The 15299-nt window shown below is 39.9% G+C and overlaps 3 protein-coding genes across 6 annotated transcripts in view; 1 reads left to right on the forward strand and 2 right to left on the reverse strand.

Moving 5' to 3' along the window:
* The window catches only part of LOC131684928 (long-chain-fatty-acid--CoA ligase 4), a 104079-nt gene extending 94686 nt beyond the window's left edge, over nucleotides 1-9393 (reverse strand). Inside the window, exons 1-2 of one of the 4 annotated variants that reach the window (XM_058968203.1) lie at nucleotides 9283-9393; nucleotides 8036-8315 (exon numbers count right to left, since the gene is read on the reverse strand). The gene's annotated coding sequence lies outside the window, so the exon portion shown is untranslated. Of the gene's footprint in view, nucleotides 1-8035; nucleotides 8797-9282 lie in introns of those variants that run through there. The other 3 variants (XM_058968204.1, XM_058968202.1, XM_058968205.1) reach the window with 3 other exon arrangements.
* Nucleotides 9394-11784: 2391 nt separating this feature from the next.
* LOC131684930 (queuine tRNA-ribosyltransferase catalytic subunit) lies at nucleotides 11785-13449 on the forward strand. Its single transcript, XM_058968207.1, has 3 exons — nucleotides 11785-12197; nucleotides 12258-13160; nucleotides 13230-13449. The coding sequence occupies exons 1-3, from the start codon at nucleotides 11922-11924 to the stop codon at nucleotides 13374-13376; spliced, it is 1326 nt and encodes a 441-aa protein (XP_058824190.1). The 5' UTR covers nucleotides 11785-11921; the 3' UTR covers nucleotides 13377-13449.
* Nucleotides 13436-14415, reverse strand: LOC131684931 (coiled-coil domain-containing protein 25). The gene is made up of 3 exons (XM_058968208.1): nucleotides 14142-14415; nucleotides 13985-14076; nucleotides 13436-13922 (listed from the first exon to the last, which is right to left on the reverse strand). The coding sequence occupies exons 1-3, from the start codon at nucleotides 14212-14214 to the stop codon at nucleotides 13461-13463; spliced, it is 627 nt and encodes a 208-aa protein (XP_058824191.1). The 5' UTR covers nucleotides 14215-14415; the 3' UTR covers nucleotides 13436-13460.
* Between the last annotated feature and the right edge of the window lie 884 nt (nucleotides 14416-15299).

The raw sequence follows: 15299 nt of genomic DNA on the forward strand, positions 1-15299 counted from the left end.
ATTTGTATTTGTTTTAATAACAAAGCGCAATTGGAATCACTCATATAAGAAACAATACGACAGTAATAAGAACGTGAATGCGATTCAACTGAATAAAAATCATTTATACCACTTAATAGTGTAAACTTTTGACAAAAAAGTTTGATGCCAATATCTTCACTAGTCTATGTTAATGAATGTATACAAGTCGTTGACCGGCAGAATTTTAGTGTAGCAATTGGTCTGCATCTATTTATGCATATATTTATTACATAAATCGGAGAAAATATTTTTAGCCCTGTAGATGGAAGGTGATACCGCACATCCAATGGCCTATTACAAGATACCACGTACATTTGAGGTCGCCTCCCTAAACAATACGAATTGGTCGTATACATCGACAATAGCTGTAGCGATACAACCACTATAGCTACAACATGGGCAGAAATATTAGGTCGATTTATTGAATACATTTCTCACTGCACAGTTTGTGCACTATCTGATAAATTTGGTTCAATCTTAATGCAAGGAGATGCTGATCCTGCTTTTAATACACGAATTCGACAAATCACTTTTTTACTTGATTGCAAATATTTATACACTACCCCTAATAAAACCACAAAAGTCAAATCCAAATGCACTTCCACAAATTCCAATAATGAACAGGAACTAAATCCCCTGCGTTTTCATATCATTAAAGTCGTAATCGTTTTTCCACAATTTAGGATATTTGCAAGAGAAATCCATTAAAGGAATTTGTATAAACTCAGGGGCAAGCTATCGAATGGCTCAAATAATTTGTAGTCCATCAAATGTATATCTCTTATAGCACAGATATACTTACAATCATTCGCTTTTGGAAACATTTCTAATAAATCATTGTTTTCAAGAAATCAAACCATTTTTTCTTTTTTTCGTATTCCCGGGATTACCCGGGAGATCGCTTATTTATTTCCCGATTCTCGGAAAGCCGAAAACTGTCGGGAAATGGAAGCTCTAATCGTGCACAGTCTAATTAAATTAATTTAATGAATACATAAGTGGAAACCTATTAGTTGCTATGTAATAATACTTAGTTATGCTAGTGTACAATTGTTATAACTAGTCGTATGTCTATCTGTGTATGTGTTTATCTGAGTATTTGTGACAGTTGGGTCATAGTACGGATGGAGAATTGGCGTATATGATAGAATAGTGACTAATACTTCCGGTGTTCAATTTGTGCATTCGATTCTATTTAATCGGGAAGGTCGGATTGGATAAATTAAGGTACATCATAGCATAGCATGATGAATTTCTAGACGAGTTAAAGTAGTTTGATTGCAAGTTACATGTGTTTTTCTATTTTTCTTCATTAAACTGTATTGCATTTTCCATAACTCATGTATACCAAAATAGTATCGGTCAATGTACACACTTCTAATCAATATATTTGCAATTTGTTTCTTTATTTGGCAAGTTATGATCACTTTTATCACTATATCTCTATACTATACACTATCTATAACCATATAGTTACAAACGTACAAACGCTCGTGGCCTTCGCGATAACACAAGCCTGGTCACAAATGCGACCATGTAATTGCCATCATCTACACATAACTTGCGCACGTGATTTCGCTAACATTAAAATACCCCGGTGGTTAAGTAAACGTAAGTAAACGTAGGTCCTAGCAACCTAGACTCATGCCTTCAGTTGGACCAATCAAAACAACTAACGCTCATTTTCATTAGACAACACGTTCCATGGTAACAAGACCGGGAACTCTAGTGATGTGGGGAAACTGACTCTCTTCTGTACCATACACTAAAAATTAGGCATCAGATTCACGGTCATTCAGGAATACACACCACATGATTTTAAACATTTTAAAATCGACATTATACACGCGACAAACCCGTTAACATACAAATGCTCGAGCCCTTCGCGACCATCCACGGCACCTACACCCGTGATCTCGCAAACATGATAACCTTCTGGTGATAAGGTGAACGGCTCAGCATTTGAAATTTGTTCAAACGCAATCTCAAGCGTGAACCTAAAAACTCCCGCACTCGCTCGATCATGAATCGGTCACGTACGGAAGTTTCTATCCTTGGTATCAGCAGACTAGATCCATGCCTTCAATTGGATCAATTAAAAAAAGTAAGCTCTCATATCCACTGGACAAAACGTTTCATGGTGACATGATCGGGAATTCTAGTGATATGGGGTAACTCACTCCATGTCGGAATGTGATTCGTACATCGAAAACTAAATATCAGAATGACGGGCGGCGTGACCATCCAAGAACGTACGCGAATATGTGAATGATCGCACGGTTACAAAGTTTTGTACACACCAAGGCACGCGAGCACACGTGACAAAAACGTTAACATACAAACGCTTAATCCCTTGGCGATCAACAACGTACACCTACGCTCGCAATCGCGCAAACTTGATGACACCCCGGTAATAAGGTGAACGTTTTAGCATGAACGAAGTTTCAAACGCGAACCTACAAACGTGCGTGTTCGCGCGATCATGAATCGGTCACGTCCGGAAATCTTTACCCTCCGCTTTAGCAACTTTGGTCCATACATTCAGTTGGACCAATAAAAAAATAAAGCTCATATCCCCTAGGCAGCACCTTCCATAACGACATGACCGGGAACTCTAGTGATATGGAAGATCTTACTTTCTTCTAGCGTCTGAGCTGTACACCAAAAATCAAGTATTAGATTCACGGTCCGATCGCGATCATCCAAGAACACACGCTAATATGTGAAAGGCACACGGTTATAAAATAGAATTTATACACGTGAAGTTACATACACGTTAGCACTCGCGACATACAAACGCACACGTGATTAACCATGTTAATCTACAAATGCTCGAGCCCTTCGCGATGATACACGCGATCGCGAAGGTTCTACTCCCGCACATATCTGAACCGTACAATGACTATCACATTCAGAATAACACTGCAATTGGTCTTGAGCAGTGATGGGCAGTGGCCGGTGGGCGGCATTGTCTGTCTCGTCTGCAATTGTAGTGTGTGAGATTCTGACGGGAAGCCCTTCCAAGAACCTTGCTCTACAGCTCGAGTAGGACAACTCCCGAAAAAAAACAGCTTTAAACTTTTTTTTTCGCGAGTTGTCCTGCTGGAGCTGTAGAGCTAGGTTCTCGGAAGGGCTCCCCGTCAGAATCACATACTACAATTTGCAGACGAGACAGGCAATGTCGCCCACTAAAACACTGCATTAGGCCAATTGTAGCGGGCCGTGATTCTGAATGTGATATTCATTGTACGGTTCAGGTATGTGCGGGCGCATCGTGCGGACCGTGAATCTGATACTTAATTTTTTATGTGCGGTTCAGATTCCAGAAGAAAGTGGGTTCTTCCATATCATTAGAGTTCCCAATCATGTCGCCGTAGAACGCGTGGTCTAGTGGATATGAGCTTTTTTTGATTGGTCCAACTGAATGTATGGACCTAAATTGCTAGAATGAAGGCTAAAGATTTCCGGACGTGACCGATTCATGATCGCGCGTTTGCGGGTTCGCGTTTGTAACTTCGTATGTACTAAAACGTTCACACAATTGCCGAAGTGTTATCAAGTTTACGCGATCGCGGGCATAGGTGTACGTAGATGATCGCAAAGGGCTTAAGCGTTCGTATGTTGACGTGTTTGTCGCGTGTGCTCGCGTGTATGTGACTTTGCGTGTATAAATTCGATTTTGAAACCCTGCGGCCATTCATATATTCGCATACCGTCATTCTGATCTTTAGTTTTCGGTGCACGGATACCATTCTGACAGGGAGAAAGTTACCCCATATCACTAGAGTTTCCGGTCATGTCGCCATGGAACGTTTTGTCTAGTGGATATGGGAGTTATTTTCAAATTTTATTATTTTTTTATTAATTAACAAGGACCTAAATTGTTGGTACCGAGGATAGAGACTTCCGGACGATCCCGACTCACGTGATACGACCAAAGCCGGCATGCAGCCGTCGTACGCTAAACCACAACCAGTTGGTAAAGCAACGACTGCAGACCGGGCATGCTAAAACCCCAGCTCAACAACGATCGAACCCAGTACAACTAAACCAACAGCCATTACCAACACCACCAATAAAGAATCAAATACCGATGAAGAAGGATTTACAACAGCGACCCGTGAGTACAAGAAACAAATATAAACATCCGACCGTGAGCAACATGAATGCAGTACCGATGACGACATAGACATAAACGAAAACACGAGAGAAGACGGACCGAATGACCCCCAAGGAGCGGCAGACAACGCACCTAATACTTCACAACCAAGGAAGAGGATCTCAACACGCAGCAGTAAGATGCGTCCACAAGACCCGACGAACAGATTGTAACGATATTTTTTTTATTTTTACATATTGTAAAAGCACTGAAGATCCACGGCTCAGTAGTGCTAACGCATTGAGCCGTGTCAAATATATTTGAAATAAAAAAAAAATCTATTCATTGAGTCAATTTTTATTTTCGACATGTGCCTATTTTTTCGTGCTTCACTGTGGTAAACCATCCCTTAAGTTAATTCGTATGCCGCTGGACGAGTCGAAAGACACACGGCTCGTTTGTGACGTTGGACGGACTGAAACACGACGAAGCACTCTCCAGTCTATCGAAGACAACCCGAACGGTGTTGGATCCAAGGTAGAAATCGATGGGGTACAGTACGTGAACGTCGGCGAATTGATGAATCTTGTAACACTAATAAAATGATAACAATGATATCCACGAGGTAAAAAGGCATGTTGCGACTGCGAATAAGAATGGGTACTCGAAACAAGTCCCGTAGCATAGGAACGCACATAAACTTTTCTCTATATGAATTACTGATACTCCCTGTTGCTCTGCACGGTAATGAAGTGTGCGCGTTAAAGAAAACAGTTTAACGAGTGCTCGTTGCAGTAGAAAATGGAGAATGACGCAGACTCATGAACCACGGGCTGTACCAAGTATGCAAACATGCTGACATTGGAAGATTAATAAAACACGGCCGTCTACAGTGGGCTGGACATGTCGTGCGAATGCCGAAAGAGAAACCAGCTAGAATAATGCTCTGCGGAAAATTGGAGGAAGTCAACGAATTCAAGGCCATTTGATCGGCGACCCACGATCATGATTCGAAGCATCCGGATTTGACCGTGTCGAACATTAAGCATGTAGGTACTATTTGAAAAGAAAAAAATGTGGTGGATTTCACGTAAGGTAGACGTGCTCTTATTCATCTCATCAGTCACTATGTCACACTGTTTTGCTGATAACTCGATTGACATTGATTGGATTGCGCTTAAATAGGTATCAACATCTTTGCTTCGTTCTTAAGAAGCAGATCCATAAAAAATCTGGCTTGAAAAGTGTAAAATACTCGCGTTAGAGTGAAGCGAAAAATCGAGTACAACGCACCCTTATTCATCCTACCATTTGAGCTAATGCGTTGAATAGAGATAGCAGACACTGTTCTTACTAATGTGTTCAAATGGGTGGAATGCATAGAGGTTCTAAGATGAATTAGGGCACAGTAACCCTATATGACTTTTTATAATTATTTAATTAAACCCATCTCATAGAAACTCGCTGGTGTACTTCGATAGAGGTGCAAACGAAACGTTAAATAATGTAAACAACTCAATTTGTTTATAACGCTTATTATCATTTCAAAGCCCAACCGATACATATAGGTATATTTTCATTATGTATTGAATTTACAACATGTACTTCTTTTCATTTTGTAGAATTTTAACATAATTTCTTCAATAAAATAACCTTCTCTTACAATAAATCTATTTCTGCTAACATCCTTTAATAGCTTCCTCGCCATTCCCTTAATGGCCCTGCAATTGAAGTATCCCAAAAATAGCATGAAATGGTTCATGTTTATCACATCACATTTATCACATGCTTTTCAAAACTAATATGAGAAACTAAATCCAAAATGCGCCATAACGTGCTTGCTATTAAATTTGCAACAAAGTACAAGGTCGGACCTGCACGGAATGCACTTGAACAGTCCAGTCTGCAACCGACCTAAACCGCAACGCAACAGTAATAGGACGCACCGACAGAAGACGAGTGCACCTGTACCTAATGCGAAGAAAGAGAAAGAGAGAGCTAGCCTTTATCACGTGTAAAGAAACGTGGCTGTGACGACGATGGTCCAATTTGTTACCTGTGGTGGGCGCACAGACCAATACATTTCCTTGGTACAACAGGAGATAGTATGGGGGACCGGGCGAGACGTGATATGGTCGTCCTGCGCTGTTTGGATCCAACATCGTACGATATGTGCCGTTCGGCAGGAGGTTGTGTGTTGTGCTACTTTTGCTAGACGCACTGAGGTAGTTTTTTCTGTGTATTTGTATGAAAGTGGGTGGATGTCAACATGTGATTTGGGGAGAGCCGCTGCATCGGTTTCGAAGTCAATGGTTAGAGAACTTTCCGGAACGCGAGCCTAAGAACTAGATTTATTCACACCAACAACGGTATACGAACCGGGCATCGTCAATATGAGTGCAAAATCCGACAAATCGCAAATAGCGACTGTCACGAAAGCTCTGCCAGAAACAACGGTTATTCCAATCGCTTTTATTAGGAAAACAAAACTGCTGATTCAAGAGACGCTGAATCACAGGGAAATGCAAAAAGTGTGCCATTCACATGGCTGTAGAAGAACGAGCCAGTGTTGCTATTAAGTTGGAAAATACTAAAGTTGGCATTGGCTTCGACTAGATTTTCGTCATAGTTTCGCATTTCCAAATATTAGTTCTCTGTTTATCATTGCAAAAGTCAGCGAATGCAGGGTCAGCCCTGAAATCAACAACTTCTACCAGGTTGTCTGCTGAGCATAGCTTTAGTTGGTCTCTCTGCCAAAATTTGCGCTACATGTCCAGCCCACTGTTCCAAGTCAGCCAAAAACAACAACACTAGGTTCTTCAACCGGGTTGATTCTATTTTTGCTCAGATGTCATTCGATGCATCAACTCTCCACTGGAAGACATCTATTCATTGTCGTTGTCTACACCATGACGCAGACCGCCGTCAGAATCAGGGAACCATTTTTGTAATACGGTACACTAAAATTTAAAAGATTCAACATCGTCCTCGTTGTCGACTCTCACTCCATTCAACATAACCGGATCAACTTCAAGAGCAGAATCGGTGGTTGGTCTACTGCGTAGTTCTTGAAGAGCGCCTCAGTAGTTCAATCCAGCAGCTGCTGCCTACCAAGAAGCTCTATCACTTCACCCAAGTATCTGCAAATTTTTTCAGTTGTCAATCAGAGGTGTTACCTGTAATTATACCAACGCGTTTTATATATTGTATTACGCGTTGTCTAAAAATTTTGTAAAAATGTTTTAATTTAATTTTTAACAGTTCATCTTTCATTTAACATCTCATGTCTCATCTTTCTCTACTCATTTTTAACTCCACCAATAAAACGTTTCTAGTTTCTACTGACAACTCAAATTTTGTATTTGTATGTTTATTTGTAACGATAGCCTGTTAGCGTATTTATATCAGGCCAAGGAAATACATTTTTGTCAATAATTTTACAAATAAAAACTAAAATGATTCGGTTATTCAGGCCACCCTGCTGAGATGATCTCGGTCAGCCGGTTACTTTCACGATTCGAGTGAGGGGGGCACATCTTTGCACACCGCACCGCAGATCAGAAGAATGTATAGAGCCCCGTACCGCGTAGATACACGATGCCAGTGATTTGGGCAGACAGCCTTTCACATTCACACCACACATAGGCACGGGGCGGACAGTCCGCAAGGCGAAACGCCAAAAAGTGAGGTTATACATCCGGGGAGTGTGGAACCCACACCGAAGTATCGATCCAAATGTCTCTTAACTGTTACAAACGAGCCTCCAAGGTGCTAACGCTCACTGGAGTGGGTCGCTGGCATTGAGACGAGGTGAAAAGGTATGCTTTTGGAAGCTTTGTTTTTTTTCAACGGCATTGCGTTATTTGGAATGTTTGATTGATATTTAGAATGAAGAAAAAACAAAGAAAACCTTACCTTATATTGATCAGCAGAGAGCAGCTTTGATTACGTCAGGATGTCTGCTGAATAAAGATAGAGCTGGTACAGTATTCCAACTGTGATTGGGTTTTTCCCTTTTATTGAACAAAAACGACTTTTTGCACTGTTTACTTGATATACGAAGAAAACATCGATTTTCACTTTGCACTAAATTTGTCTACTTATTTTTAAGTAGGCTACGGTTTGTTAGAAAACATTCACTCTGAAAGAACGGCACACAACTATCCCACGTCAGACGATGCGGAACTTTTTTACTCTGGTGATGAAATAATCTACTAAACAAGCAGTTTTTGAAAACACTCCCTCGCCACGGTCATTCAAACACGTCATACAACACTCATCCCACAAAAAAAACTTCCGCTTACTGTTATATTAACCAAGCAGTATGATTCACTTTTACAGCAGAATTTTCAATAAAGGAATTTCACATAAGCTGTAGCTTCTTGTTCTTTTGCTTTACTGCGATTGATTCGTTTATCGTAATGTTAAAACGTTAGTGGTCCGACACAAAATTTACCGTACAACCGTGCAACGCAACCGCCGGAAAGCTAATAGAGCTCGAGTGCGGTCTGGGGTCTACACCTACTCGGTTAAGACGATCGTACTCTGAAAACGCGAGATTTTTGTTTCCTCCGCACTCATCTGATGATGATACGTAAATAGAAGACCTCCTTCCCGAGTGAAACGAACGGTACAAAATAAAAGCGAGTATTGATGGCAAGAGAAAACAGCGAGAGCGCGCGGAATCAAACTATTCGTAGTAAAAATTAATATTATCTAACTTTTTCGAAAAAAAACAGAAAATATTGCACAATATTTACTAAATCGGTTTCGCTTGATGTTTTCTTCGAAAATATACAAAAATCAAACTATATGAGGATTGCCAATCATCGTTCAATCGAGACACCCAGGTACTTGACAGCGCGCCGCGAGAGCATAAAAAATAAAACAACTTCTACTGCACATGGACGGTGCGAGAAAATCAACGGATCGGGGAGAACCGGACCAATCACGACACGGGAAATAGTGGCGTGATGTTTACGTCATCATGTTTTTTATGCTCTCCCTTGGCTGCTCTCTCTGCATTTCGTTTTGTTTTCTTGCCAACGAACTTTTGACAGAGGCGAAGCACCTGATGGGAATCATCATGTTTTTCTACGCAATTATTTAAGATTATTGAATTATCTTCAGCAATTAAACAGAAAATATACACCCGAGCTTACCAATTCCACTAATAGCTCTTCGCCAACGATAGGATTACAAACGATTTAACTGATAAAACCTTGTTATCGCGCGAAGAAATTCCGAACACACGAGTATCGACTTTCGAAACAAACTTTGGTTTGTTTATGAGACGACCCACTGGGAATAATATGCGTGGTGCTTGGTGTCCACGCAACGTGAAAACTAACCATTTGTACTGTGAATAAATAAATTGATCAGGGTTGAAATTGGGTCATTAAGCCATATCTCGACAAACATACGATTACGGCTTAAAAGCCAACTGTCAAAATTCTCTTTGAAATGAAATTCCGGACAAACCGTTATTGGCTAAACGCAGTTCATAGCAGTTAATGCAAGAGAAAACTTTGTTCTTTTGTTTACTATAAACATCTTTGAATGGCGGGTAACAGCTTGTCTGAAATTTCATTTCAAAGAGAATTTTGACAGTTGGCTTTTAAGCCGTAATCATATGTTTGTCGAGATATGCTGTTTTTGGGTTTTTTCCGATGCAGCTGAAGTTATTTTTCACTTTTTTGTGCGAAAAATAGCAAATAAAAAATATTTTATGAATGTGAATTATTTCGACCATACTTTCCATTGAACTACTTTGATCTCTATTTTTTGCTGGGATAACTGTCAAAAATGCTGTCAAAGAAGACCGATAGTGTCAAACGGGAACGTGTTTACATTTTTGTAGAAAATTATTCTGAAGCAGGCATGGGAAAATTCACTCATTCGTTTGATTTCATCTGGCTATTCATCCTTGGTTCAGCCGCACACAATCAGCATAGTGAGCATGGAGCAACGAACCATGAGAGAATGCGATGAATCCTCTCTCCACCATGTATGTGCAATCCGAACGCTGTCATCAATTATTCAGCAGGGCACAAAAAACAAAAAATCAAAAATAAGAAGCCAGTTGTCTCGTCTTGTCATAGGCATAAATGAAAACTTTATCTGGAATCCTCCATACTATACAGAAATCATAAGTGTTATGGTAACCACATATGTTTAGGTATATTTATGATATTACGATAAATGCCTATTTCTGTTAAATTATAAGAAATTTTATACTGAAGATTTGTGTTATTGTTACAATACAGGGAATCGTTGTAATAAATTATCATAATATGAAAGAAAAAGATGCTTTCGCAGGATTATAAAAAAATATATCTAAATAATTTGACTTGATGTCACAATGATAATAACCGTTATCATACACTCAGGCAAATTGACTAGCAAAATCAATTAAATTTCCCTTATGAAACCATAAAAGAACACAAAAACACGATTTCATAAGTCCCTTTTACATTTCATACGATTTTTATGGTTTTTGTAATCGAAAAATATGATTTATTAATGAAGTAAATATAATTTTGATTGCAGCGCCTTATGGTTTTCATAGCTCACAAATGTAAAAAAGTAAGGGTATTCTAAAACAAAATGGCGATCGTCCTGTTGTGCAAGCCTTCGTCATGTGCGCATTTGTTAGAAAATAATTATTTAATTTTTGTTGTTAGTTATGCCCAGTGTTAACATAATTGCGTAAAACGTCATGGATTTGAAGAATACTCCACGTCAAAAATCAGGATAACATGAATTTGGGGGATGGGAAAAACGTTGTTTTATTAGGTTTAACATTCGGTGCTATTTTGAGACAGCAGCAAAACTTTTAATTGGACAGTTTGAAGAGATTTTGGTGAAAAATTTCCAATGACCAAAATCCATCAATAAATTCCTTGACCAATAATTCGAACTGTAAACCACTTTGTAATGGTTACTAGCGTCGTGATTCGCTGGTTGGGTCACATCCTCTGTCCTACTAACGAATTTGATTTGCTAGTTCGACCGAAAATGCATCTGATCACATCTCTAATTAATTACAGTTTGATTGTGAAAGTGCATTGAACAGGAGATTTTGGAATTCAGATGCTATTTAGTTGGCCAATGGTCCAACTAGCGGAGGTCCAACTAAAAAGGGGTCCAGGTTAATCATCCAGCGCATCACGACTGTACACACCGAGAAAAGATTTATAGGTTCAATAAAGATATGGATTAAATTCAATAAATAAAATTATTGGTTGTGAGACTTATTGTTTATTGAATTCAATAAAATTTATTTATTGTTTCAATAAAAAAATTATTTTATTATAGATATTTAATAAATATTTTATTGAAATTAAAACAAAATTACTGAAATTAAAAAAAAATATTGAAAGCAAAAATTTATTGTTGTTCCAAAATAAAAATATTTTCAGACCAATAAGTTTCTTGTGTAATAAACAATAAATGATAGGATTCAATAACACATATTTTTTATTTAAATATGCTTAATTTTTCGGCGCGCATACCCATTTTAGAATAACTCCTTATTTATTCAGCGCTGAGTAGTTTTTGTTGAGCGTGTATGTTAATTTTCATCGCGAGATTCCTCTGCACCTTTTCTTTTTTATTGGGAATAGAAATGCGCCTCAAACAAAAAATCCGTCTGAAATACAATGTTAATCTGGCTACCTTGGTTTAATGATAAGAACAACTCTATCAAAACAAAACTTTTCAGAAATTCGCTCTTTACAATATACATTACACAATGTGTATTATGTATCAAAACGCTACTACTTAGTGCTTTAGAAAGGTTATGCTTACAACAGTGAATCTAATTCGTACCAAAAATCAGACGCACCTATTCACACGCTTCCTATCTATTGAGCTGCCGACGCGTAGGATGAGCCACGTGCCCCCAAGTGCTACCGATGGATACCAAACTGCAGCGATCCCTGATGTTTCCAGTACAGGACCTCCGTTGCAGTATCAAGTTGTGGCAAAGTGTTCTAGAACTAAGGCCCGCGTCGGGGTGATGAAATTGAGGCACAGTGACGTGAATACACCGGTATTTATGCCCGTTGGTACACAGGTTAGAGTGATTATATGTATGTAACTAGCGTAAACGTTAATGAAAACTACACGTTTGTAGGGAACCCTAAAAGGATTACTGCCGGATCAGATTCTAAACTTGGACTGTCAGATCATGCTCGGAAATACGTACCATCTGGGGATGCGACCAGGAACGGAAATATTGGAAAAAGCCGGTGGATTGCACAGCTTCATGGGTTGGCCCCGGGCGCTTCTAACGGACTCCGGCGGTTTCCAGATGGTGTCCCTTTTGCAGCTAGCAGAAATAACCGAGGAAGGCGTCAAGTTTGAGTCACCATATGATAAAAGTGAATGCATGCTGACACCGGAGCGATCTATGGAAATACAGAATGCGATTGGGGCGGACATTATGATGCAACTGGATGATGTGGTCAAAACTACTACAACAGGACCTCGGGTTGAGGAAGCGATGTTGCGGACTATTCGCTGGTTGGATAGGAGTATTTCCGCACATGCTCGAGATGATGAGCAGAGTATTTTTCCGATTGTTCAGGGTGGATTACAGCCTGAACTGAGAAGGGTTTGTGCAGAGGAACTAACTCGCAGAAACACACGCGGTTTTGCTGTTGGTGGGCTCAGTGGAGGTGAAAGCAAAGACGAATTTTGGCGAACGGTTCACCTCTGTACGGATTTGCTACCGGACGATAAACCGAGGTATCTGATGGGAGTGGGATTTACAGCGGATCTAGTGGTGTGCGTTGCGCTAGGAATCGATATGTTTGACTGTGTGTTTCCCACCAGGACGGCACGGTTTGGATGTGCGTTGACTCGTCAGGGGCAGATAAATTTAAAACAACAGACCTTCAAGACCGATATGAGGCCAATTGACGAGGAGTGTGATTGCTCTACCTGTAAAACGTACAGTCGGGCCTATCTGCATCATATTGTAACGGTGGAAGCGGTTGCATGCAGCATTATCAGCATTCACAACGTAGCATTTCAGGTGGGACTATTTAATCAAAGCTTCTAACAGTGTCTACAAACAATGCATTAACGCAATATTTACTTTTAGCTCAAACTGATGCAGGACATTCGGAACAGCATTAAATCGGACACATTTCCTGATTTCATTCAGTTATTTATGAAACAACGCTTTCCCGATGGAAATATACCTCAATGGATAAAGGATGCCCTTGCAGCCGTCAACGTACCAGTCTAAAAAAAAAGACCTTCGGATACTCACACAGATATCCACAATTTTACGGGGAGAAAAATACAATATGCATATTTTATTCCACCGATTTTACATGAACTCATCCGAATCATTCCCTGCGTCGTAGTTGCTGGACATGTTCTCCGACTTCATCAGCGAGTTATAGCTCCACAAATCTGCCTCTTCCTTTTTACGTTTCTCCTCATCCTTTTCCTTCTCACGTATTTCACGAGCCACCCGCTTCTTATCTGCTCGCTCATCAGCATCACGTTTCTCCCGTACCGCTCGGAAGTCCGGATGTTCCTCCCGTTTGGTTTTGTTGAGTCGGTTCATTATCTCATTGACACGTTTCTCGACGCGCATCTTCCGCACCTCCTTATCTTTGTGGAACGAAACCTGACCAACTTCCATGGCCGGAGTCTTTTTGAGATTTTCCCACATGGTGTAAACGATGTCGATGTTGTTCATCTTGTTGCCATTAATACTGTTGGCCTTGACCAGCTGGCAGGCATCCTCCAAAACGGTCGACGGGATGTCATCGAGGGTTTGACCCTGGAAGAAGGCAGTGAATTGTAATTGTCGATAATATAGTGATCAATGCGAAACTAGCTTACCGGTTGCAATCTTAAGTACACGTGCGCCGAAGAAACTTTGTCCACGTGAAACCAAACGTCCTCTGGCCAACCCCATTTGATGAGTTCCTCGTCTGAAAATGTAACAGCATGAATCGTTCCATTCAGGAATATATTAATTTCATAATTTATTACTCACTTTCGTATTTGTCGATTCCCATAAAGAGGGTCACCGGCGGCTGAACAACATTGCTGGTGAAATAGAATACCATTTCTTGTACACTAGCACTATTGAAAAAAGCTGACGGTGGTACACAGAGGTTTGTAGGCGCTATGCGAAATTGGTTCGATTTAAACGTTTATTAACGGGCTACAGGTTGAAATTTGAGAAAAATTCACATTCATCAACACGCCAACACCAAAATATTGCAAATTTTTGTGATTGTCGGAAAACGTCAAAAAACCAGTGTTGTATTCAGAGAAGTTCGCAGCAAACTAGAATCCCTCTCTGAGTGCAAGAGTATTTATTCAAAAGGTCCTAAATGACATCCAACTCGAATTGAGAAAAAGTTCAAGTTCCATCATGCACTACACTGAAAAAAATCCAAACGATAATTCTATTTGCTTCAAACCACTTAAAATCCATATGAAGAAGAAATGCTAATGTTATCACGCGCGGACATACCTTATATGTGTCAACTGAATAAACTATGCATGCACACACATAAGTTATATGTGCGTATTGTTATAGAATCGGGTTTTATGTGCCTCGTAGTTATGAAATGTGAGTGCAAGATGAATATTTCTTGTAAATGCACACATTAGGTTTATGTGCCAGCAACTAGTGTCTATCTGCCTCCGCTAATTGCAAAAATCTATGTGTAAAATCAATAAGCATAACACAGAGAACAGATGTTCATCTTCAACTTGTGTAAAATCTAATGGTTTCGAAGGTAGTTGGGATATCCAAACCAGGTTCGCTGCTGTCGTCATGTTTTTTGTGGCTTCGACAGAATTGACAGCGGTTATTCTTCTACCCAGTGAAACCAGTCCGGAACCGGTTCGGACTTCCAGCATGAATTCCAGCTCAAATGCATCAACCGATAGAGTGTAAATCGGTTGTTTTCGTTGAGCAAAATTCCATACTGAATCCATTCATGATTTCGAACCGGTTCCGGAATGGATTTGACGGATAGTTGGGATAGGTTGGTGTGGCGGCGCTAGTGTTTATCGTATATTAGTTCAAATGTTTACACACGTTATTTAAATATTTTTGTTTGATCATGGATGTCTGTTCTCTGTGGGCATAACGTTTACATTTTTTTAGTGTAGAGGAACGACACTCCATAATTTGCTG

Source organism: Topomyia yanbarensis, chromosome 2 (assembly GCF_030247195.1).
Source record: "Topomyia yanbarensis strain Yona2022 chromosome 2, ASM3024719v1, whole genome shotgun sequence".
Lineage (NCBI taxonomy): Eukaryota > Metazoa > Arthropoda > Insecta > Diptera > Culicidae > Topomyia > Topomyia yanbarensis.

Excerpts from the sequence above, each read along its gene's own strand:
- LOC131684931 (XM_058968208.1), bottom strand. The coding sequence starts at position 14,214 with ATGGTATTCTATTTCACCAGCAATGTTGTTCAGCCGCCGGTGACCCTC. Across the intron at positions 14,077-14,141 it reads GGGAATCGACAAATACGAAA|ACGAGGAACTCATCAAATGG; the intron begins GTGAGTAATAAA and ends TTACATTTTCAG. Across the intron at positions 13,923-13,984 it reads TGTACTTAAGATTGCAACCG|GGTCAAACCCTCGATGACAT; the intron begins GTAAGCTAGTTT and ends GCCTTCTTCCAG.
- LOC131684930 (XM_058968207.1), top strand. The coding sequence starts at position 11,922 with ATGCTTACAACAGTGAATCTAATTCGTACCAAAAATCAGACGCACCTA. Across the intron at positions 12,198-12,257 it reads TTATGCCCGTTGGTACACAG|GGAACCCTAAAAGGATTACT; the intron begins GTTAGAGTGATT and ends ACACGTTTGTAG. Across the intron at positions 13,161-13,229 it reads TTCACAACGTAGCATTTCAG|CTCAAACTGATGCAGGACAT; the intron begins GTGGGACTATTT and ends ATTTACTTTTAG.